The following is a 25,196-nucleotide window of genomic DNA, read 5'->3' as shown; positions in this document are numbered from 1 at the left end:
AAAAAATCAAGGAAGGCTAATCCTGGCGTGCAGGCTCCAGGGCAATGAAGCTCCTCTGAGTTCCTGAGGGCAAGTGGCAGCAGAGCTAACAGGTCAGTCAGGTTTCCTTAGCCAGACAAGGGACCTTCCCTTCCTTAGTGGGACATCGCCCATCCCCATATCCATGGTATCTGTCATCTCGTTTGCCAAACTCTGGCCAGAGGGGAGCTGCAACCATGTGACTGGGGAAGACCACTGCTGTTCTGCTAACCCGAGGGCACGCCTGAGAGAAATACCCATAGTGATGTGGAACTGCCTCCGAGGTTGCAAGTGAGGACATGCACTCAAAACACCTTTGTAGCCCAACCTGGAGCAGGCAGTGAAACGCTAAATTACTATTGGCATCAGGTTAAATCCCTCCGTAAGTACCTCTCCAAGGGACCATCTACCAGTGAACTTTTGTTTAGAAAAGAACGTTTGTTCAAAAGAACTCAGTTCAAAAATGCTTTTTAACTTTGATAGAGTTTTGTTATTTGGGTATGAACTAATTTCTCTGTGACACTGGAAAAAGCAGGTTGTTTGAACCTCACCTTTCACAGCTGCACGAACTTCTGAATCTCAGGCTCTTCCCCTCTCAAAGCCTTGCCTCCCTCAGTTATTCCCGTTCCTAGAGCCGCACACGCGACTACCATGGCCTATAACACCTCCCTTAATTCTCCACGTGGCCGGTCCTTTGAGTCATCTCAGGCCTCCCGCCCATCAGGAAACTTGGTCTTGACCTCATCCTCCCTTGTGATCCCTCAACCTGTGCAAACATTACCCCATTTTTCACACCATAGGGATAATGAACTTATCGTCCCCATAAGATTTTTCAGGACAGGAAAGATTTTTTACCTCTCCATTCCCAATACCTAATAATGTATTCAATACTTATTGACTACATTAATTATAGCTTTTATAAACGGTAATAGTGCTAAATAAAAATTTTGCTCCTAAATTGTTAATGACTAAATTATTGAAAATAAAACTCATACTAGTACCTTTGTTTTCTTGTATCTTTAAAAAAACTCCACAAATCTACAAAGAATTACAAATGTTTTGAGTAAACAACCTTTAGCATAGTTCAATTTCTTCCAAATAATTTGTGTAGTTTATTTATGCTAAATTTTCATATACAAATGTACTGAGGAAAAAAAAACAGAGTTACCCAAAAAAGTTGGTAAAAGAATTTTATTACGTAGCTTAGGTAGCTTTTTGCATTCTACTACCAGAAAAGCATTTTTCTACATCTTATCCAACCCAATGAAGTATACATTTGCAATTTATCTACATGGCTGCAGGATTACACTACTGAAGAGAACCTTCCTTTCATTTGTACTTTGGTACAATTATACAGTAGATACCGCTTCCTCCAGCAAATAAAATTCTCTCAATCTAAGAGTAAAATGGTACACAGACATTAATGCCAAGTTTCTTGCACCACTTGGGAAAAGATAGCAACGAAAGTCAAAACTGGATGCTGCCTAATACACAAAGAAGTTGAGACTTCTGCCACAGGTTCAAACCTCTGTAGGAATGATTTAGCAGCTGGGTTTATCTTTACTGCAGTTTTCACATATGATAGGTGGAACTGTACCATAATGAAGAAGAGTCACATTCTTCATCTGCACAAGAGATTCAAATATTGGATTCTAGCACAGGAAATGTCTCGTGGGGGCTCAGTAATATACAAACGGATAGAAAAAAAACTGCCTTAGGAAAAATGTCACAACTGTCTGACTAAACATTTGAAACGTTTATCACAGCTTTCATATATTAAAAAAGTTTCCTCCAGAGATGAGGCTTACGTATGAAATACAGCCTAGTCACTATCGTCTGAGCCGTGCTCTGAGCCCCGATCTGAGGCCTCGTTGTTGGATCCCTCTGGCTCCGACTCGTTCCCAGAGCCTGGCCCAGAGCCCTCGTTATCAGACCCTCTCTCCGACTCCCGATCGGACTCGGCGCTCGGGGAGGCCGGACGCGAGTCAGCCTCAGAGCCGCCAGAGCGGCTTCGGCCGGACTGCAGCGACTCGTTGTCGGACTGCTCAGAACCCGAGGGCCTTCTCTTCCTGGACGCCTGGTCACTGTCCGAGTCCTCGTCTGACCCCTGTCTCCGGGGCGTCCCGGGACTGCCGGCCTCGCTGCCAGACTTGTTCTGGTTGTCATCTGAATCGCTCTCCGAGGAGGCTCGTTTCTCCCGCGGTTCGCCCTCATCGGAGTCGCTGTTGCTGTTGCGGGGGTGTCTGGGGAAAAGATGGACACTGGTTAGACGCCAGGGCTCCGGCCCACGGACAACTCGACCAGCAGAGAGCGCGCTTGTAAGAAATAATGGCATTTGACGTTCCATTTCTTGACCCGAATGTTCATTTTGTGATATTTGTTTTGTGTACTTTTTAAAATGAATGTGATATAGTTCATAATAAAAAAGTATTAAAAGGAAAAAAGTATAAGGCACTTTAGCTATAACACAATTAAACAGTGAAGGACGATTTTCACTAGGCTTTACTAGGTATCTTTCAAGAGAATGAAGAATTTCTCAATTTTATATATAATATTATGAAAAAGAAAGGATGTTTCCATTTATCTTCGTAAACAAATTCATGGCAGCAAAGGTGAAACCCGGGATCTCACTTGGCTGTAGAAGCTGTGAGGACCTGACTTGCTCAACCTCGGGCTCAGAGCTCTGCAGCTGCTGGCCTTTGCTCCGAGCCCCCCGCTTCTCGGTGGTTAGATGGAAGGGAAGGTGCTCGTGCTTACGCCTGAAATGGTGCTGGCACCCAGGGAACCCTGGCTTCCTGGATGCTCCGGAGGAAAGAATATTCCTTTAACCACTCACCCCCCAAACTTTGGAGAGGAGGACATACTTCTCCTCCAGCATATTCTTCAGTTTTGGTTCCCAAGACAGACACTCCAAGAAAGGAATACTGAATCCTGTAGGGTCCAGTCTCAGAAGGTGAGGGGGTAAATATATGACTTTCTTCTGAAACCTACATTACGTAACTCAGCTCACTCTGAGAGACTACGAAGAGTGACTAGGAAGAGGACACTATATATTCACTCTGTATATACACTGAAGGCCAGTGGAGCCCCTGGGATCCCACTCTCTCCATTCCATCTGAATTCTCTCCATTCCATCTGCCCAAATAAGCAAGTACTTCACAAATGTCAGAACAAAGTTTAACTGATGAAGGTGGCTCAAACCGACTTGGCCTTGGCCTTGGTCTCAGCCTCAGGTGTAGGTTCTGCAGCAGCTCAGGCTCTCACACTGGACCTTTCTGGCTACACATATCAACAACGCCCATTCTACACCCACGCATTTCACTGCTCCCGTCACATACGCCTCTAACCAAGGGACCAGGGCAACACTGGGCGAGGGCAGAACGGTGCTGCAGGTAAGGGCGTAAGGGCGACCTCACTTTGTGTCAGCCGGTGCCTTCAGAGAAAGGGGAACTGCGAATCCTCACAAGGCTCCCCAGAGAGCTCTGCCCCAGGCCAGCCTCTCACCACACCCTAGCCCCGCAGCGCGCTGACCTCTCACTTCTGCTTCACCTCTAACCAACCAGGACTATCTTCTTGTAACACTCAACTCAAAGAGCTGCTCTTTCAAAAAGACACCTCCTACGACTTCCCCACCAGGCCAACCTCAGATTAGATGGTCCCTGGAGAACAATAAATGCAAAATCTAAATGATAAAACTTAACCTATTATAATATGTTTTTTAGTTTATCTGTGATTCTCCACTTCTTCTAAAGCACACATTCCTTGGAGGCAGGGCCTATGTCTTTTTCCTCTCTATCCCAAGCCCTTAGCCACTACCTCCTACAGCGGTTGTTCAAATGTCTGTTGGATGGATGAGTGAAATGATCGCCTTCAGAAGGACACGGTGTAGTATAGCGTTATGAGTCCTATTCTTCTGATTCCAAATAGGGGCACCTCAAGCTTGATCAAACACTACGGCACTGGCGGGCTGTCAGGAGAGTGCTGGACAAGCAGGCAGGGCTGAGTCACCCCTGCCCAACTCGGGAGGAAAGGTCAAGCAAGTCCCTAGCTCCGCGTGACGAGGATCGGGCTACTCATAATCCTTTTAGCCAGTCAACACGAGTGTAGCAAAATAATATATTTAGGAGAGTGCCATGCAGAAGCTTTCAGGTAATATTCACAAAGAAACGAGGTTACAAAATAGGTGTTCTTCCTTCGGGTACATATAGTGGGACAAAATCACAGGGTTGGAATCAGGTGGGTGTGAAGGTTTCTTCCGATTATAAGGTTCTAAGAGAAGACATTTTGGTAGTGACCCCTCACTTTTCATTCCCTCCCTACCTCCTTCTTTCCCTTCCAGCCTTTTTATTACTTAAACAAACTGCATTTTTTTAAATTAGTTTTCTGACTCTGTGCTCGTGCCTGCAACACCGTCACACGATGTCCTGCTCCTCAAAGAGAAAAGCAGCCTGACCCAGGCATGGGCAGAGCTTAGCACACACGGCCGCTCAGGCCCTGCCGACGTGGTTTTTCATTTCAGACAACCACCTCGTCAGGGCTTCAGGCCTCACAGCGTGGACTAGGCTGTGTGCCTGGGCACACACCGCATGTGGATTTTGGTGTTTTTCCATCCTTTTTGGTATAAAGATAAACAACTCCATTACCAGGGGTCTGGACCAGCCTGCGACGGTGTGTCAGACGCTGGCCCATTCCGAGTGCCTGCAGACACCACCCCTGGAAGACTCTGGTTTTCTTTCACTCGAGGAATGTACCAAGGGAAAATTTCCTACCCTTCATCAGCAATCTTCAGTTTATCCTCATCCGAAGAATCATCACTCGATGATATTATGGCTTTGGATTTTATTTTTCCCTTCATTGAAGGAGGCAGACGTTCGGGCTTGGGCTAGAGAAAGAAGAGCAAATGTAGCAGATTAGTCAAGACTCTTGTGTCAGAACAGCTTGTTCGGCTGGGTGTGCTCTACGAGGACATAGTCGAACAGCAACAAATAAATTTCAAAAATAGACTCTGTGCTCGAAGAAACTGCGGGGAAAGAAGGTACTCTAGTGTATACGACCTTTATGTGGTCACTGAAGACCCTGTGCAGGGACAAGACGCCCAGAGCACTACACACGTACCGTCTTCTTCTTCTCCGCTCTTGGTGGCCGGCGCTTTTTCGGTTTGGGGCCATTTTCCGTTTCTTCATCATCGGACCCTTCTTCTCCCTTTGGAGGTCTTAAGTAGTGAACACCAAGGAAAGGTTTTGTCAAGATTCATTTATACACATAAAAGTCTAAGACTACCTGCCAATAAAATGTTATTCCTCCGAATATCCTTTACAGGTGCTGCCCTCACCTGTAACAGAAGTCGTAACTTACTCTGCCGCAGGTGGGTCAGGGGTCTGTGAAACCCACGTATTTATTTATGCAGCGTCTGCGAACGCAGTTGTGAGCCCTCTCACTAATCAAAAACAAGTCTGAACCCTGCATTTGGTACAGTGATACAAGGAGGCGAGAAAAGGCCCAGGTTTCAGACCTCAACATCACCTCCTCCTGCTTCCTTCCCAACTACTCTTGGCAGGTGTCCTATTAGCTTCAGTTCTACAGGTTTGTATTTGAATAAATTCATCAGGTTCTTTCCCAAGCACAGTCGTCCAAGGGTCGGGAAGAACAGGCCCAGGTAAGACAGCCCACTGTATGTTCCTGGACAGGGAAACACCACGGGGAGGGAACAGCTTATGGGCGCCTCCAGGTGAAAGATGGGCAGGGCACCACTTATCTTAGTGGTGGACGGTACCGGGAGGATTAAAAAGTCCTTCTTTCATATAACTCACTTTGCAAACAGCCAGCAAATCCATGAGGTGGGTGTCACTGTGGCCAGTACAGAGCGGAAGCAGGCGTAGTGACTCACCATAGAACCTCACATGGACCGGCAGCATGGACAGACCGGATTTTCTCACTCTACACTGCACACCTCTTCCAACATACATTACAGTTTTAAAGACATGAAAACCCCGTTAGTTCTGACTAACTCTCAGAAGGAAAGCTGTGGAGATCTGTGGTGATTCCGGTGTGCAGGGGTCTTTGTAGTGGGGTCTATCTTAAGATTAAAGTAAGAAGTGGGGTATCAAGGGGCTTTACTATCTGAAAGAGCAAGTGATTTCTGTGAGTTTGCAAATTCTAAACATAAGCAAGGTTCAGAAAATGAAAGGTCTTCTGCCACCTTTCTAAGGCTACTTATGACACATTTATGATACCTTCTCCTCTTCTTCTTCTTTCTCTCGCCACCCTCCTCTTCTTCACCTTCTTGCTCACTACCACTGCCCTTTCTTCTTTTCTTCTTTTTGGATATTGGCAGGTCTTCATCAGAGTCATCATTGACAAATTCATCAAACTCTCCTCCCTTCTTAGAACGCTGAAATCCAAATAAGACTACAGTCAGCTCTTTCCTGGCTGATGGAATGTGGCTGGAATTCTAAGGTGTAGAAAGAGGCCATATCCTCTCAGCCCGTGACAAATGGAGGATCTTATTATATACCAGGTCACCCGGAAGAGGTGCTTGGTGAGGCCCATATTTTAAAGACTTTTAATTAGGATAAATGTCTCAAAAGGAAAAATCATCAACTATAATACTTAGGTACCCACAAGGTAAACTGTACTGGACTAACGCTGAGACGCCTTTCTAAACACTGGATGCCATTTAAAGAATCCATGCTCAGAGACTGTCTTTAGCTAAGGACTAACTAAGTGCAGAGACAATGTGATCATCTCCGTCTTCATTCCTGAAAGTCAAAGACGGGGCCCAGGCCCGCAGTGTCAGCGGGAGGCGTTTCTTACCCGCCCACCACCTCCACCTCGTTTCTTTTCTTTTGTTGCTTCAGTCTCTCCAGTAAACATAAGAATGTTTTTGGTCTTCTCAACATACTGGGCCCGCTGTTCTAGAAGTTTCTTTTGCTCTTCCTTCTCTTTGAGACGTTTCTCTTCCTATGAGAAAAGAAGGGCAGAACAAACCCTCGTCAGAGTGTTCTCATCACAAAACAGACCACAACCATTGTCAGGTGTTCTCTCTGCCACCGCGCACAGCACAGGCACGCACACACCGTGATTCTTTCATTCTCGCGGACGTGAACAGACAATGAATACCTGTTCTTTGAGAAGTTTTTGCCTTAACAGTTCTTTTTCTTGCTCTTGCTTGGCCCGTAACTCCCTCTCTTCTTCGTCCTGCTTGCGTGCCCGGGCCACGTGGTACTGAGCCTGGCTCAGTAAGTCCGAGCACTGCCTAGAACAGTTCAGATCGCAGAGACACATGAGTGCAGCCAGTGTACTTTCTGTTCAGAAATGGAGAGCATCTGTTTTCCTTACACACACTGAAAAGTCTGAAGCAGGATCATTAGCTGATATCTACGGGAAGTGTTACTTAGCAAAATTAACTTCATTTCTAATAAGCCAGTACTGTCAACAATGTTGTTCCAAAATTAAAGACGTCCACCCAAGGCAAAGCTATAAGGTTTCCAATATTATCTTCACACATGACTCAAAAAGTCGGTAATCATATCTTGATTCTGGTGACACAGCTGATGTAGTTTCCTAAACAATCTGAAGAGGACCCTGAAGGAACCCTTTGCAAAAAGCCTTGGCCCAAGCTGGATATGTGAGCGAGGAGTGAGAAAGACTGACCCCCGGGAGACCAGGACCCCATTCACCACTGGGTCCCTCTCCCAGCCCACATCGCTGCCGCTGCCTCACCCCAAGTCGCCATTCACAAACAGTAATTACCTGGCTTCTGTGGCGGCCAGGGCCAGATCAAATCTCATTTTATCTCCCACTTTACTCAAGTAACTGAAGTATCTAAAGAAAATGGAAAGATAAAATACTTAAATTTTTTTAATGAAACAGGCTTTTTAGATTTGTTACCGTTGTACAAAAACAGTCTGAGAAAGGCTTCTATATTAACTGACTTACATGCACATATTCAATACACGAAGGGCTAGCATCTCAATAGGAAAATTACATATGCAACTCACTTAGAAAAACTCTCATCAATATGCCACTCAATCTGTTTAGTAAAAAACAAGTTCATTAAGAAAAGCCAAGTTACATTTAGTTTTATCAGTAAATTAGCACATAACGAAAAGCCAGTTCAAACAACAAATACTTACTAAACACTAAATTTACCAACTATGTCAGCATGGAGGTTAGGAGGTTCAGGCCATAAAAGTGCTTATAATCTACCAAGCAAGGCAAGTAACACTTAAACAAGATTTCAAGTAAGGTTGGACAAAGCCTGAAGAGATGTCAGGTTTTAATTTGACTACACACAGAATTACTATAAAATTATATAAATTTTAAGCTGAATAAACCTATTCATTATTTAAGAGGGAAGGCCTTAATCTTAGCACAATGAAAATTAGTATCACATACAAAGAGACACTGGCATAACAAATAAAACCAACAAAAGTGGAATCTAAATGTTTTAGGTGTATAAAATGCTGGGTCATATTATTATCAGGTTAATGAAAAATCCAGGACAAGCTTGCAAAACTTCTTAGAATGGGGATCCATGATGCAAATCTGGCAGGATCCTTGCTACGGTTTAGCGCCACCTGGTGGCAATATCTGCTCTGGTTTAAAAATCGAGGGAACGGTGAGAATAGATTCCCTTTTGGGATTCCCTTTTTCTAATAGATTCACAAGGAAAGTGACTTTTGGCACTGTTTGAGACACATGAGTCTAAAGAAATAAAGCACTTCAAAGGTTGTTTCTATAAAATCTTTACCTATGTGCAAGTTCCAGTTCTTTCACAGCATTAAGTACTTCCTTCAGATTACTCTTCTCATCTTTGAGGACAGAGGTAGCTAATCTTTGTAGGACCAAAGCCACATTAAACATGAGAACTGTATCACTGGGTGCCACGTGTCTAGCCTGTAAATAAAATACAAGGTGAATACTGCATATGATCTAATGACATGAAAAGAATTTTAGTCAAATAGAGTGGCAAGTTTGTGAACATGCATAACTCAGAATAAAAGATATATGTAACAGAGCACAGAATTAAATGTGAAAAAAAAATGAATTCTTCTACCTTCAGCAAAGTCTGCTTGCACTCCTGCAGCTTGCCACACTTGAAGAGGGCGCGGGCCAGATAGAGCACAACTTCAGTGTTCTGGTGCTTATAGAACTTTCTGAGGCAGTTTTCATACTACAATAAAGGAGAAAGTTAAAACACAGCAAGGATTAAATAATATTGTTATTTTGTAACAAAATTTCAAGCAATTTAAAAGTTAGATAAAAAGGTATTTTATCCTCTGGATGGTTGATTTCAAAGAATCTGAGGATGATTTTTAATATTCACCAGGATACATTTTCACAACAGAAAAACCTGATCAAAAGAAAAATTATTACAATAGTTTTTCCATTTGAAATTTGGACCAACAAAGAAAGGCTAAGCAGATTGGAAGGCTGTTTTCATCTTTCGGCAACACTATCTAAAATCAAGCCACTGACTACTCATTGGAAGTCATATACCTAGCTCCTTTTGAGTTATACTCTCTACCATTTCTTTTAAGGATTGGTGGAACCTCCTGGCAAAGGGCACGAGAAGCCTCATACTTCTGGCTGTTACCTTTTTGGTAAAACCAATAATATAGCAATATCATGTTAATTCTACCATGAACATGTCACTTTTTGACCATGGAACATATCTTGCATAGGAAAGATCTTTTTCATTAGACAGTTTCCCCCTGAATATCACTAGTAATTAATTTGCATTTTAAAAGGCCACATTATCATTGTATGGCTCAGGAAGGCTCTTCTGCAAAAATACAACTCTGAGACTATCATATGGAACTTGGGTCCTGTAAGCCCTTGTGACTAGAGCCTTTCTTAATATTCTATAATATAGTAATAGTATCTACCTTTCTCATCTACCTTTAGTATTAATAAGCTTGCTTTTTCTGACCCTAATATTTCTTTTTTTTTTTAAGAGGGGAAACTTTTTAAATTTATCTTCAGAGGGGAAGGGAAGGAGAGAGGGAGAGAAACATCAATGTATGGTTGCCTTTTGTGCATTTCCTGCTGGGAATTGGCCTGCAGGGAACAGGTCTGCAACCCAGGCATGTGCCCTGACTGGGAATCGAACCGCGATTGTCTGGTTCGCAGGCCCGTGCTCAATCCACTGCTAATATTTCTTATATAGTCCAAAAGTCTTTTAACTTTTTATAGTAGTACGACTCTTTTACTTCAAGTTTAAACACTCAACAAATATGAGGTAATTACTGGTGGACCCAGGACCCATATCTCTGAACACCAAAGACAGGCCTTAACATTATACAATTATAAACCTCTGACACAGTAAGTATTATAAGAGATAGCATATCACTCCATGACAGACCCAGAGTGGTTAAGAGACTATCTGCTCAACAATAAACAAGACATATGAATATCTTGAGAGACAAAGCGTTACCATCTGAACAGCACTGATATACTGCTTCTGCTCCACGTAGATGTGAGCTAGGTTCAACCACACATCACTGATATCTGCTGTTGCTTCTCTCACTTGGGCAAATACATCACGAGCTTCACGGAAATACCCTTTGTGGGCCAAAACAGCTCCTAAAGTTAGAAAAAGGTTCACAGTGAAGAATTTTCTAATTGTGGCCAGAAAAACAAAAGTCCATTTGAAAACAACCGACTTCATTATATTTAAGGGAAAATTCTGATCTACAAACATCCTTCCAAAAGCATTCATTTCACAAATACAGATACCCAAAGCTTATAATCACCTATTCCATTAGCAGCATACAGATTCTTGGCATCATTTCTGAGTACTTGCTTGTAGATGGCCAGAGCACGATCTTGATGACGCTTTTCCTATCGAAAAACCCCAAACATTATTTTAAAAATTCAAACAAGAATAAAACGAGTATCAGTTTTGTGTTAAAGAGACAAGAAGAAATTACCTTTTCTCGGTCTCGAGTGGGCTGATGCAAAGTTTGGAGCCAGACATTGCCGAGGGCCAACATAGAGTAAGTGTCGCTCTGCGTAGATGGTTGTTTCAATATCCTCTCAAATTTCTTCTGGCCTGGACCCCATTCTTGCTTCGCCAAATGAAGATTACCAATCAAAGACCAAGCATCTGGATGGTCCTGGAAACACACATACAAACAAAAAGAAGCAAAATCTGTCATTTAGAATCAGAAACCAATCATCTTTCCATAATAGCTGATTACTGAAGAGGTTTACAACCTACATTTATTTACAAGTGTTGTTCAAACTGAGAGTTGAGATGGACTAGTGAATCGTAAAATCAATTTCGTGTGTAATTATCAGTAAAAGTAATGCAATAGAGTGGGATACAATAAAAGTATCAGTATCATTCACATGGCAGAAGCACAGAATGGTTTCTAAAACTTTCATTTGTTTATACACACACGTGCATGTACTAAGCTATGATGTGAAACCTATTTCTTTTATTTATTGTTGTTCAGTTACAGTTGTCCCACCTTTTCCCCCATTGCTCTCCCCTGCGCCATCCCCCCATCCACCCAGTCAATCCCCCCACTGAAACCTACTTCTTACTATAATAATCAAAAAGTATGAATGAATTCTGTACTCTTTAATATCTTCAACAAGAAAATGAAAAAAAAATCAGGGAGATGCCAAGATATTAGAAATAGGATAGCCATTGAAAGGAAAAACTGATTACTCAAGGGGGGGGGAGATGAAATAATTATTTTTCTTTAAAAAAATTTTTTTGTTTAGGCTTTTACAGTTGTCCCAATTTTTCTCCTTTTGCCTCCCTCCACCCCATGCCGCCCTCACCATAGTCAGTCCCCACACCATTTCCCATGTCCGGTGTCCTGTGACTTACCCCTTCCCCTTCTTTTCACCATTATCTCCCTCCCCTCTCCCCTCTTACGGTCCTCAGACTGTTCCATGTTCCCATGCCTCTGGTTCTATTTTGCTCATTAGTTTACTTTGTTCATTAGATTCCTCTTATAAGTGAGATCATACGCTACTTGTTTTTCACACGTAAGAGTTAATATTACCAACCTGATTGATCTGAAGAGCTTCCTTAAACCAATCTGAAGCCTCATAAAAGTTTCCTTTGTCTCTAGCCATGGCTCCTAGGCGCAGATAGCCTAAAAATATACATGTAAGAGTTGGTGTTTAAAATATTAGCTACAAAGGTCATAATTTTAAAGTCCTACTTTGACACAATTGTTTTTTGTTAATACGTACATACAATGAACAGAGAAAAGTCCCACAGGTGAAAACATATTAAGTATCAATATAAATAATTAATAGTCTAACGAGGTACGGGAACTCAGCCGCCATGAGTCTCACTGTTGGGAGTCCTGGCTGCCCGTCCTCCACTCCACCCCAGCACTAGCACCCTCTTCCCAGTGCTCATGTCAAGCTGCATTATTTTAAAGGCTTAGGGCTATTCTGTTTCCAGTTTCTGATGCATAGCACTGTCAAGTTACTTTTTCTTAAAAATCTGCTTGTCATACAGCTAAGTACATAGACTACTAAAGACTGCTCGCCAGAAAACCTGGGCTCTCACTATGGCTTTTTCTCAAATAACAATAAAAAAGTGCCAAATAAATGTAAGTTATTTTCTCCAGAAAATGTCACTCCTCAAGAAACCAGCCATGGCTTACTACTGCCTGTCAAATCAATTCAAGTTCAATCTGACATCGACTAAACTCTCTCTTATTTATTACTGCATCTATTACATGACGTCAGGGGCCAAGTTTATAGCTCCATATTTGACCTGAGTCAAAATACCAGTTTTAGATTCTTTTAAGGGAAGTACAGTAAGCAAACAATTTTTAATTAAAAACTTTCCAAACTGTACAATGTTTAGGTTGTAAAAATTCATGGTGGAACATTTTTAGTAAAGATTATTTCAAGAAAAAACACTGCTCTTTGTCACTATTATAAATATTGCAAATATATATCTATGTATGTATGTGTATATATATATATTTGTATGTATGTATATATATGTGTGTGTGTGTATATACATGTATATGAATGATACAAAAGCAGGACCATAATTAAGATAAATCCATCACCAAGGCACTGTTAAACGTCTAATAAAGGTAGCTCACCTACTTCAAGTAGCTACGTCTATGAAGTATGGTCTGATTAATTTTTAGTTGTTTCAGTTTCTAGCATAAATTTAAGTAAAGCTGCATCTTTTTTTTTTAGGCCACAAATTTGCCTTAAAGAAAAGGGGACATGATAACCTTCAAAACTTTTTTACTATTGGTTCTAAGAAAGATTTTTTTAGGCTATATTTTTGTTGCTGTTGTGGGAATTTTAATACATTAAAAGTTTTAAATTCTTACAGTCAACATAGTTAGGGTGTTCTCGTAAGATGTTTTTATAAAGTTTTTCTGCTTCATGGAATTCACACATCGCCTCATACAGCCTGGCTAAATTGTATGATGTTGTAACAGAAATGGCATTATAATAATGTTCATCATGCTCAGCTTCTGCCTTTGCACGATCCAATGATGCCAAAAAATATTTCTGTAAAAAAAGAAAATTATTTTGTTAAGGGACTTAGTTGATACATCTAAAAACGTGTGCATTCAACTTAATAGCATAAAAGATGGAAACTTATATTTTCCTACCTTTGCCTCTCCTAGATTTCCAAGTCTAAAATGGAGGGCACCCACATTGTTCAGAATCTCTGGGGGGACATCAGCCTGTACTTTTTCCTGAAGGATCCGTGTTGCTGTTCCATAGGCTGAAAGGGCACCCTGTAGTTTCAAGGTGGACAGAATAAGGTATAAGTGAAAGTGAGAGAAAGACACAGGGCACCAGGCTTACAAAAAACATATTAGGCAGATGAAAACAATGCTGAAATACCTGTATATCAGTCTGTTCTAAGATTTGTGCCAGTTCAATCCAAGCTTCCACATCATCAGGATACTGTTCTGTGACCTTTTTCAAATGGCCCTGGGGAAACAGAGATCATGAAGCTAAAGCATTCCAACCACAAGCTGTCAGAGTAGAAAGGGGTGGCCACTCCACCCTGTTTAATATAAGTCAACTGTTATTTCAACTGAAGCTAGTTGGGCTAACAAAAACCACTTTCATCATATCTCTACTAGCAATAACAAGAACTAAGGAATGAGAGTCCAGGTAGGAATAGCTAACAGAAAGATTTTTTTAAAGTACCTTGGCAATATCTCGCTTTTCTTGATCTTCTGAGGCAGCATACAGAGAGCCAAGAATTTTCATAGTTTCATAATTATTAGGATAAGCTTTCAAAACTTTCTCAAAGCACTGAGATGCATTTTCTTTGTCACCTCGATAAATGTACATTTGTCCCAAACCAAAAAATGGCAGCACAAAAGAGGATGAGGCAAACTGTGTGGCCTGATAGTAGTATTGGAAAGCTTGGTCGTAATCTTCCTAAAAAAGGAAAATCAAACAAGACCAACAATACATACAAAGTTGTTCAAAGACTTGAAAAACTATAAAATGATCCAACATTTAGAGAAGGATCCAACATTTAGAGAAGGCTGACAACGATCTTACCTGAACGTGGAATGACCTAGCCAGCTGGTAGCAACTTTCGGCTTGCATGGCCTCCACTTCGGTGTTATGGAACGCGTGCAGGGCCAGGTGCTGGACTTTACTATAATCCTGAGCAGTGAGGATCAGAACTCAGTTGAATGGATTCAGACAACTCTAAGAGTCTCAACTCCAACGCTTCTTTTAAAATGTTAACTGAATTAACAATAACAGCTCTGTATCCAGAATTACTAATCATTTTTCTCAGTTCCCTTGCTGATAAATTTGGGGCAGATAGGAACTAACATTTACCCAGTATTTACCATTTGCCCATTATATCTATTACTTTGTTAAATCCCTACAACAATCCTTTGCAGTGATCAGCCCTGTTTTTGTGATAAGGAGACCTAATAGAATTTCAGTCCCTTATTAACAGTAATGGGAGCAGTTAGAAATTATTAAGAACTACTAAATGCCAAGCCTACACTGGGTATGCTACTTACATTAGTTCCAAGTATACACAAAACCCTCCAAAGATTATCATTATTATCCTTTTATGATGGGGAAGTGGAGGCTTAAAGAGATAAAGTGTGTTGTCTCAAGTGGAGTTAGAATCTGAATTCAGGTGTTTCTGACTATAAGGAAATGTATCACAGGAGAATAGCCACTGCTGAGTTGGATTTGAATTCAGTTCTATTTGAATGCACAGGTCATGATGCTCCTGATAGAACCAACTTTCATTTGGATTATCCAACTAATCTCCTTAAGAGTCCCAGAGTCAGAGTTTCTACTTCAGGGGTAGGAAAACCACCTTCTGCTTTTAATAGAAATGTATTTTATTCACTCAACTAGAAATCGGGTCTAAGTACAGCTTTTGTTTGATCAATGGCCAGTTTTGACCTTTTTTAAACATTAGGAATAATAATGTGATTGCAGTCTTTAACAGCAACTGAGTGCTTCCCATTAGATAAGTATTTAATGTGTATATTACATTTAATTCTAACTCCCATCCTCAAATGCTACAAAGTATTATTACTGTTTTAGAAATGAGAAAATTAAAGTTTAAGGGAGTTAATTTGTTCCTCCAAAGCCACATAACTATATAATGGTGATGCCTGAATTTGAACAAAGTGATTCAAATGCCACACTTTAATTATGTTATATAGTCTTTTAGCTAAATTTATACATTTATTGTTCAGCTGAAATGAGGGTATGGGCTAAATGTCGGGTTTGTCTTGCTATGGAATCTACTAAAATTTTCCTATTTTTTATTATTCCATGACTCATGACACATTTTTAGAGAATAAAATAGTTCTATTTGAACTATTAAAGATTAGATTCTATTTTAAATCCTTATTCATATCTTTTTTTGCAAAACTGATACTTCTCTTTTTTAGTGCCCCCTTGCCTCAATTTTTGTGTATAATCCACTTTGTATTCTAGCTGTTTCTCTTTCCAATCAAAAGATCTAGCTCAAGTCTCAGCTCTTCCTGAGGAGGTCTGTGTTAACTGCTCCAGGAGTCATGGTAGCTCTTATCAATAAACCCAATATACCATCCAATTATTGATATGTCTGTGATATTAGTTAATAATATCTTTTCATCCAGGTAAATTATTCTTCTGTATGGGAGGCAACGTAGTGTGATGGGCAGAGAAGTAAAAGATGACATAACAACTGCAGTATCTGCTAGCTGAGTCAATTTGGCAAGTGATATTATTTTACTTTGCGGAGTCTCCATCTTCTCATCTATAGAAAGGAAAATAGAAACAGCCTGCCTACCTCCTAAGGCTGCTAAAATGACGAACTGAGAAAACATACATTAACATGCTCTGTAAACCTTCAAGAAATACATTCAGTGCAAGATGACCTCACATCACCTTGCACAATGCTGATCACAGACCAAGGATCCAGTAACACTTGGACTGGCTTGATTTACCTATTTCACTTAGGAAATCTGTGAGGTTATGTATGTACTGACTATGTTAAATATAAGCAATTTTTTTAGTCCTCACCTGAGGATATGGTTTAATTGATTTTTTTTTAAGAGAGAGGGAGAGGGAGAGAGAAAGAAAGAAACACCAACCAGTTGCCTCATATACGTGCCCTGACTGGGGATCAAACCCACACCTTTTTGGCGTATAGAAAGATGTTCCAACCAACTGGGCTACGGGGCCAGGGTTGAATACAAGCAGTTCTTTATCTTCAGCAGTGGAAGGTGACTAGCAATGAAGATGAAAAACTGAATAATTCTCTTTTCGTTCAAGGAACCTGTCCTAACAGCTGAGAGCACTGTTATTATTAGATATGCACTCAAATATTTAGAATCTATCCTTTGTTTTTTCCCAGTAAAAACCAAACTAACACGTGCAATTGTTTTGTATTAAACAGTATACTTCATTTGTTTATAAGATACATTTCCATCTTCTCCCTAAATAGTTGCCTTTTAGTACCATTACGATGATGGCATAAAGCTTCATTAATAATTCGTTACAAAAGCGCAGTATGCTTCCATAGCCAGAGGAAGTAAAGCATCATGGTTAATAGCTGTGTGACCTTAGGTTATCAACTGTCTCAATTATTCATCCATGAAATGGGGATAATGCTACCCTACACTTCATAGAATTGTTGTGAATATGATATAAATTAATGGAATGTACTTTTAACAATGTTTGGCATTTAGCGAGCATCGAATGCCTATTAATAGCAACAATAACAGTAACAGTATTTACTAATGAGGAGCAATACAGTTTTGTAAACTTTTTACCTAAACTGCTATTTAACTAGTTTAAAGTTCTTAGTATAATTTAGTACCTGGTTTCCATACGGCAGATTTCATGCTTATGGTGTAACTTTGCCAATGAAATCTTGGCTTTAGTACCTAAGAAACCTAAAATACTACCATTTCTATAGTCTTAGTGGTAGCTTTAAAAATTGTATCATAATCAATATGCAAAAATTCCAATGAGTTTTGTTGCCTACATAAGGAGGCACGAGCTCCGTACATTACACAAGCGCCCACTCTCGATCCCATGCATCACCTATCATGAGCCTGCTGTACGCTTATGTGGTTACGAACTGAACTGCTAGGACTATTTCACAGATCTGCGCCTTTCCTCTTTTAGCTTCCTCGTGACCTCCTCGTAAAAACCCAATTCAAGAGATTTTCCTTCTTGGTGAGAACCCTCTTTTAACCAGGTGATCACTTCTTTCAGTTCTCTACCACAGTAGGGTAAACACCTTTAGTTTTACATTTACATTACTTCACATGGCGGTTTTCTACAAAACTAAACTCCTCGAGTGCAGAAACCACGTCTTACGACTTCTACATCCCTATCAGGGTTGGGTACCACATAAACAGTCAGTAAACGATAAATGAATAAATAAATTAACAAATGTACCCACCCCAGATACAAATCCTAGTTTGAAGCAACTTCTATGGAAAACAGCATGGAGGTTCCTCAAAAAATTGAAATAGAATTACATACAACCCAGCAATCCCACTTCCGAATATTTATCTGAAGAAATACAAAACACTAACATGAAAAAATATATGCACCCCTATGTTCATTACAGCATTATTTACAATAGCCAAGATATGAAAGCAATTTAAGTGTCTACCAATAGACAATTGGATAAAGAAGATGTGCGACATATATGCAATGGAATATTACGTGGCCCCAAAATAAAATACCATTTGTGACAACACGGATGAACCTAGAGGGTATTATGCTAACGAAAAAAGTCAGAGAGGAAAAAAACAAATACCATTTAGATTTCATTTATATATAAAATCTAAAAAACAAATGAACAAACAAAACAGAAATAAACTCGTAGGTACAGAAAAAAAGCTAACGGTTGTCAGATAGGAAGGGCCCTGGGGAGCTGGGTGAAAAAGGTGACGGAATTAAAAAGTACAAGTTGCAGTTGCAAAACAGTCATGGGGACATAAAGTACAGCATATGGAATATAGTCAATGATATAATAACTATGTATGGTGTCAGGTGGGTATGAGACTTATGGGGAATCATTTCCTAAGTTATATAAATGTCTAACCACTATGCTATACACCTGAAACTAATACAATATTGAATTTCAAATGAAAATTAAATTTTTCTTTTTTTTAAATTAAATGTATTGAGGTGAAATTGGTTAATAAAATCATATGGGTTTCAAGTGAGTAATTCTGTAATATATCATCTGTACATTACATTGCGTGTTTATCAGCCAACATCCGATCTCCTCTTGTTGCCATATATTTGACCCTTTTACCCTTCACTGTCTCGCTACCCCCTTTCCCTCTGGTAACAACCATACTGTTGTCTATGTCTCTAAGTTGAATAAAAATTTTTTTTAATGTAAAGAACTTGAGAAAGGACTTTTCCTACCTTTTTGAAGAAAAAGTGATTTGCCAAGTGGTTCAATACCATAGGGTTGCTAGGATCAATAGTATAGGCTCTGGAAAGAAGCTGGACCCCATTTTTGATGGAATCAGCCTAAAAGAAAACCAATGATGTCAGGTTTGAGTGAAAATATTACTTAATTAGACCTTTTCTGTTTTCTTTCTTTATAATCTGAAGAAATAAGGTTATACAAATCCAAGTTCAGTACCAAAATATAGCTCTTGTTTTAGTTGACCTTCACCAGGGATAAAACATTTCAAGCAGTGAGTTAAATTCTGAGAAATTAGTTTTCTTAAAATTAATTGCATAAGCACCTCCACTGGAAGCCCTGTCTAGGCAATCCCACACAGGGGAAGCATGATGGAGAACTTCGTTCTCAATGCAGGATAGAACTTCTCTAATAGGAAGCGCTTTATTCTCTCCCTTTCCTTCCTCCTTACAAGGATGAAGTAATGAAATGCCTGGAGATGTGACAGCTATCTTGCAACTATGAGGTGACGGACAGGAGCAGGAAAGGCCATGTATTAAGGGAGGAGAGAAAAATATAAAACCCTGAGTTTGATGACACTGGGGTACCAAATCCAAGTTTAGCTGGTATAGTATACTAAGTTGCTTATAGTGCGTGCTTTTTGTTTGTTACTCGCAATAGAAAGCACCCCAAACTGATACACATTCTACAATCCCCTATCTGAGATTCTGAAATCCAAAACTCTCTAATAAATAAGGGTTTTTTTGTTATCTTGGAGCAAGCTCACTTGGTGGCAAACTTTACCTGAATTGTGGGTAAAGTTTCCTGTTAATGTAACTCACTCATTTTGCCACAGAAATATAAGTCTGCATGGGGCTTATGTCCTAATAACTGAGTGCTCTACATTATGCAGTGCAGGCACCACATTACATTTCTGTAACCTGAACTTGATTTCTAAAACACTCTGGCCTCAAGAGTTTTACATAAGGGACTGTGAGCCTGACAAATCAGCCAGGATTATTTCACTCCCGTACCTCTTTATTGTTGAGCTCTAGCACAGCCAGTCCAACCAATGCTCCCACACATTTGGAGTTGAGTTCCAGTGCTCTGCTGAATGCGAGACGAGCTTTCTCCAATTTGTTAAGTTTCACAAAGCAATGGCCCATTCCTAAACGAACTTCCGCTAAAAAAATAAAATCAAACTTGAGCATTTTTAGGATTTAAATATTTTTAAAATGCTGTGCTTAAACATCCTCCATTTATGAGTTGCAAAAATTCCAAAATTAGCCTCAGTGTAACTACATTGTGAATCTTGTAGTATATCATAAACTTGATTTCACTGAAGGTTACTATTCTTGCTGTCTCCCCAAACCTGACCCTTCTTCATGTACACACCCTTATCACCATAGAACAAAACATCTATAACACAGGTGCTTTTCTTGTCTTCCAACACTACTGGCTACACTGGATCTTCAATATCCTAATTTTTGAAGAGCAGTTTTAAAATAGAGAACAAAAAAACTTTCTTAAGACCTTAAATAGTGTGACGAACTACATGCACATACTATCATTCCCTTCATAGCTGTACTTATACACGCTACCCAATTTCAAGGCCATGCCAAAACACACATGTGCCAACCTATGGAACCTCTCCTCTGGTCATTAGATCCTACCCCTTCTCATCTATTTAAGGACACTGCTCCAGCAACCCTCCCCTATTTTTCCTTCATCATCAAATTTCCCTTCTCTACTAGATCAGCCTGATAAACATCCACCCATCTTTTAAAAAATCCTTTCTTGATTCTATTTCCCTTTCCAGTTGTCAACCCTCCCCTTTCCTATTCTTCCCTTAATAGCAAAACTTGAGATCTATCTACCTTGCTACCTCTAATTCGTTTCCTTCCTTTTTTTCTTGAATCCACTCTGAGGTCTCACCCCTACCATTCCAGTAAAAGTGCTCTTTTTAAAAACTTTAATTTAATTATTGTTCAAGTACAGTTTTCTTTTACTCCCATCCCAGCCCCCCCCATTGCTCCCCACCTCCCTCCCATTTCCACCCACCTTAGTTGTTGTCCATTTGTCCTTTATACTTATTCCTGTAAATCCTTCCCCTTTTCTCCTGAAATTCCCTCCCCTCTCTCTCCCCTCTGGTCCCTGTCAGCCTGTTCTGTATTTCAGTGTCTTTGGTCATATTTTGCTTGCTTGTTTGTTTTGTTGTTTAGGTTCCTGTTAAAGGTGAGATCATATGGTATCTGTCTTTCACCACCTGGCTTATTTTACTAAAAGTGCTCTTTTCAAGGTCACTAATAATTTGTATGCAGCAAAATCCAATGATCAATTCTCAATCTCTATTTTACTTTGCCTAACATCAGACACTGTCTGACACGTTCTTCTCCTGAAAACATTTAAAAAATCTTTCTATTTTTGGCCCTGACAACCATGGCTCAGTGGGCAAACCGAATGGTTGTCAGTTCAATTCCCAGTCAGGGCATATGCCTGGGTTACAGACCAGGTCTCCGGTTGGGGGAGGGTGAGAGGCAACCAATCAACGTTTCTCTTGCATGCTGATGATTCTCTCCCTCTTTTTCTCCCTCCTTTTCCCTCTCTCTAAAAATAAATAAATAAAATCTTTAAAAAATAACTTATTTCAAAAGTTTTTACTTTTCAATTAAGCTGACATTAAATATTATATTAGTTTCAGGTACACAGCACAGTGGTAGACATTTACCTAACTTGCTAAGTGATCACCCTGATAAGTCTACTACTCATCTGGCACCACACGCTGTTATTACATTATTATTGACTATACTCCCTATGCTGTGCTTTACATCCCTGTCACTAACATCAACTGCCAATTTGTACTTTTTTAAAAAATTTATTTAATTTTAGAGAGAATAGAAGGGAGAAAGAGAGGTACAGAAACATCAATGTGTGAGAGAAACATTGACGGGTTGCCCCTTGGCCCGCACCCCAGGCATGTGCCCTGACTGGAATGCAAACCAGCAGCCCCTTGGTCCATAGGCCAGTGCTCAATTCACTGAGCCACACCAGCCAGGGCCAATTTGTACTTCCTAATCCCTTCACCCTCTTCACCTAGTGCCCCAGTCTCCTTCCCCTCTGGCAACCATCAGTTTTGTTTTCTGTACCCATGAGTTCATTTCTGCTTTGTTTGTTCATTTATTTTGATCTTTAGAGTCCACATATAACTGAAATTATATGGTATTCGCCTTTTTGTCTGACTTGTTTCACTTAGCATAATACACTGGTAGGTCCATCTATGCTGTTGCGAACGGTAAGATTTCATCCATTTTTGTGGCCAATACTCCATTATAAGTCTCATTTATTTTTTTTTCTTTTGTTTCCCTTGCCTGATGAAACATATCATAAAAAATATTGCTAGAGAAATGTAAGAGAGTTTACTGCCTATATTTTCTTCTAGGAGTTCTATGGTTTTGAGTCTTATGTTTAAGTTTTTAATCCATTTTGAGTTTATTCTTGCAAATGGTATAAGAAGGTGGTCTAGTTTCATTTTTTTGCATGTGTTACATTTAACTTTTTAATTCATTTTGAATTTATTGTAAATGGTTTAAGAAGGTGGTAAGTTCCATTTTTTGCATGTCTGTCCAAATTTCCTAATACCATTTATTGAATTTACTGTCTTTACCCTATTGTATATTCTTGCTTTCTGTCGTATATTAATTGTCTATACAGGGTGGGTTTATTTCTGGACTCTTTATTTGTTCCACTGACCTATGTATTTGTTTTTATGACAGTACCGTGTTTTGACTACTATAGTCTTGTATTTTGATATAGGTAGTGTTGACACCTCCAACTTTGTTCTTCTTTCTCAAGATTGCTGTGGCTATTCAGAGTCTTTTGTGGTTCCATATAAATATTTAATTTTAATCCTACCTGAGGATATGTTTACTGATTTTACAGAGAGAAAGAGAAACATCTACATAAAAGACAAACATTGATCAGTGGCTTCCCCTATGCACCCGAACCAGGGATTGAACCTGCAACCTTGTGGTGTATGGGACAATGCTCCAAGCAACCCAGCCAGGGCTAAGTTTTTGGATTATCTGTTCTAGTCCTGTGAAGGACACCACACCAATTGCTATTTTATTAGAAATTGTAGTGAACCTATAGGTTGCTTTGGGTAGTATGGACATTCTCACGCAGTCAATTCTTACTATACTTGAGCATGGTAAATGCTTCCGTTTATTTGTATCTTCTTCAATGCCTTACAATTTTGCAAGCATAGGTCTTTTACCTCCTCGGTTAAAATTACAGTTTTGTTGTTGTTGTCTGGAGTAACTGTAAATGGGATTGTTTTCTTAGTTTCTCTTTCCAATACTTCATTATTGGTGTATAAAAATGCAACTGATTTCTCAGTATTTATTTTGTATCCTGCTACTTTACTGAATTCATTTATCAGTTCTAGCAATTTTTCAGTGTAATCTTTAGGGTTCTTTCCATATAGTATCATGTCATTGGCAAATAATGATGATTTTACTTCTTCCTCTCCATTTGGATGCCTTTTCTTTATACAGAATTCTTTGGACTTCTTCATCTTGTCTGTTATTGCTAGGACTTCAAACACTGCATTGAATAAGAGTGGTGAAAGTGGACATCCCTCTTATCCCTGATCTTAAGAAAAACACTTTCACTTTTTCCCAGTTGCGTATGATAGCTGTGGGTTTATCATATATAGCCTTTCTCATGTTGAGATATGTTCTCTCTATTCCCACTTTGAGTTTTTATCATAAATGGGTGCTAGATTTTGTCAAATTAATTTTCTGCTTCTATTGATGCAATCGTATCACTTTTATCCTTCATTTTGTTTATGTGGTACATATATCATGCTGATTTCCAGATATTGAACTAAACTTGCATAGCAGGAATAAATCTCACCTGATCATAGTGTGTGATCTCAAACCAGCTGCTGAATCTGGTTTGCTTATATTTTGTTCAGGACTTTTGCATGTATGTTAATTAGGAATGCTGGCCTGTCATTTTCTTTTTTGTAATGTTTTTGTCAGGTTTTGGAATCAGGATACTGCTGGACTCACAAAATGAGCTCAGGAATCTTCCTTCCTCTTGATTTCTCCAGAATAGTGTGAGAAAGACAGGTGTTAGTTCTTTGAATGCTTGGTAAAATATATTTGTGAACCCATCCAGTCCAGGACTTTTGTTTGTTGGAGTTTTTTGATTACTGAATCAGTTTCATAGGTTATTATCAGTCTATGCAGATTTTGTTTCTTCTTGATTCAGTCTTGGAAGGTTGGATGTTTCTAGGAATTTATCTATTCCTTCCAGATTGTCCAACCTGATTGCATAAAATTGTTCGTAGTACTATCTTATACTACTTTGTTTTTCTGTGGTGTCAGTTGCTAATTCACTTTCTTTTCTGATTTTATTTGTGTCCTCTTTTTTCCTGAGCAATCTGGTTAAAGGTTTAGCGATTTAGTTTATCTGTTCAAAGAACCAGCTCTTGGTTTGATATTTTGTATGTTTTTTAGACTCTATTTTATTTTCACTCTGATCTTTATTATTTCCTTCCTTCTATTCACTTGGGGCTTTGTTTATTGTTCTCTCTCTAGTTCCTTTAGGTGTAAGGTTGTTGAGAGTTTTCCTGTTTCTTGAGGTATCCTGATGCTATGAATTCCTTCTTAGGACTACTTTCACTGTGTCCCATAGGTTTTAGGTTGTTTTCTTTACATTTTCATTTGTCTCAAGCAATCTTTTGATTTCTTCCTTGATCTCAGTTAATCCACTCACTGTTTAGTAATGTTATTTAGTCTCCATGTGTTCGTGCATTTTTCAGTTTTTTCCTTGTAATTGACTTCTAATTTTGTAACACTGTGTTCAAAGATGCTTAGATATAATTTTGATCTTCTTAAATTTATTGAAATTTGTTCTGTGGCCTAACATGTGGTCCATCCTGGAAAATGATCCATGTGCACTTGAAAAGAATGTATATTCTGCTGCTTTAAGATGTGAAATGCTCTAAAAATCTATCCAGTGTTTTCTTCAGGGTATTGAAGTCCCCTACTCTAACTGTACCACTGCTGCTCTCTCCCTTTATGTCCATAAATATTTCCTTTATATGTTTAGGTGCTCCTTTGATGGGTGCATAAATGTCTACAAGAGTTATATCACCCTGGCTGGTGTGGTTCAGTGGAATGAGTGCCGGCCTGTGAACCCAAAGGTTGCAAGTTTGATTCCGGGTTAGGTCCCATGCCTAGGTTGCAGGCCAGGTCCTTAGCTGGGGGCATGCAAGAAGCAACCAATCAATGTA

At 39.6% G+C, this 25,196-nt stretch overlaps 1 protein-coding gene across 1 annotated transcript in view; it reads right to left on the bottom strand.

The window, feature by feature from the left end:
- Nucleotides 1-1,194: 1,194 nt before the first annotated feature.
- The window catches only part of CTR9 (CTR9 homolog, Paf1/RNA polymerase II complex component), a 32,861-nt gene continuing 8,859 nt past the window's right edge, over nucleotides 1,195-25,196 (bottom strand). Inside the window, exons 6-25 of the mRNA XM_037133819.2 lie at nucleotides 19,930-20,078; nucleotides 18,913-19,020; nucleotides 14,551-14,658; nucleotides 14,188-14,424; nucleotides 13,876-13,965; nucleotides 13,638-13,766; nucleotides 13,350-13,533; nucleotides 12,046-12,134; nucleotides 10,953-11,138; nucleotides 10,776-10,863; nucleotides 10,457-10,605; nucleotides 9,077-9,193; nucleotides 8,771-8,916; nucleotides 7,771-7,842; nucleotides 7,138-7,273; nucleotides 6,832-6,978; nucleotides 6,252-6,409; nucleotides 5,134-5,230; nucleotides 4,788-4,900; nucleotides 1,195-2,261 (exon numbers count right to left, since the gene is read on the bottom strand). Of these exons, the coding sequence (XP_036989714.1) occupies nucleotides 1,841-2,261; nucleotides 4,788-4,900; nucleotides 5,134-5,230; nucleotides 6,252-6,409; nucleotides 6,832-6,978; nucleotides 7,138-7,273; nucleotides 7,771-7,842; nucleotides 8,771-8,916; nucleotides 9,077-9,193; nucleotides 10,457-10,605; nucleotides 10,776-10,863; nucleotides 10,953-11,138; nucleotides 12,046-12,134; nucleotides 13,350-13,533; nucleotides 13,638-13,766; nucleotides 13,876-13,965; nucleotides 14,188-14,424; nucleotides 14,551-14,658; nucleotides 18,913-19,020; nucleotides 19,930-20,078 (2,924 nt within the window). The 3' untranslated portion in view covers nucleotides 1,195-1,840. The remainder of the gene's footprint in view (nucleotides 2,262-4,787; nucleotides 4,901-5,133; nucleotides 5,231-6,251; nucleotides 6,410-6,831; nucleotides 6,979-7,137; nucleotides 7,274-7,770; nucleotides 7,843-8,770; nucleotides 8,917-9,076; nucleotides 9,194-10,456; nucleotides 10,606-10,775; nucleotides 10,864-10,952; nucleotides 11,139-12,045; nucleotides 12,135-13,349; nucleotides 13,534-13,637; nucleotides 13,767-13,875; nucleotides 13,966-14,187; nucleotides 14,425-14,550; nucleotides 14,659-18,912; nucleotides 19,021-19,929; nucleotides 20,079-25,196) is intronic.

This window comes from Artibeus jamaicensis, unplaced genomic scaffold (assembly GCF_021234435.1).
Source record: "Artibeus jamaicensis isolate MK-2021 breed Jamaican fruit bat unplaced genomic scaffold, CSHL_Jam_final contig_797, whole genome shotgun sequence".
Classification (NCBI taxonomy): domain Eukaryota; kingdom Metazoa; phylum Chordata; class Mammalia; order Chiroptera; family Phyllostomidae; genus Artibeus; species Artibeus jamaicensis.
The sequence above is the reverse complement of the archived record's forward strand: the minus strand, read 5'-3'. Positions and strand labels throughout refer to the sequence as shown.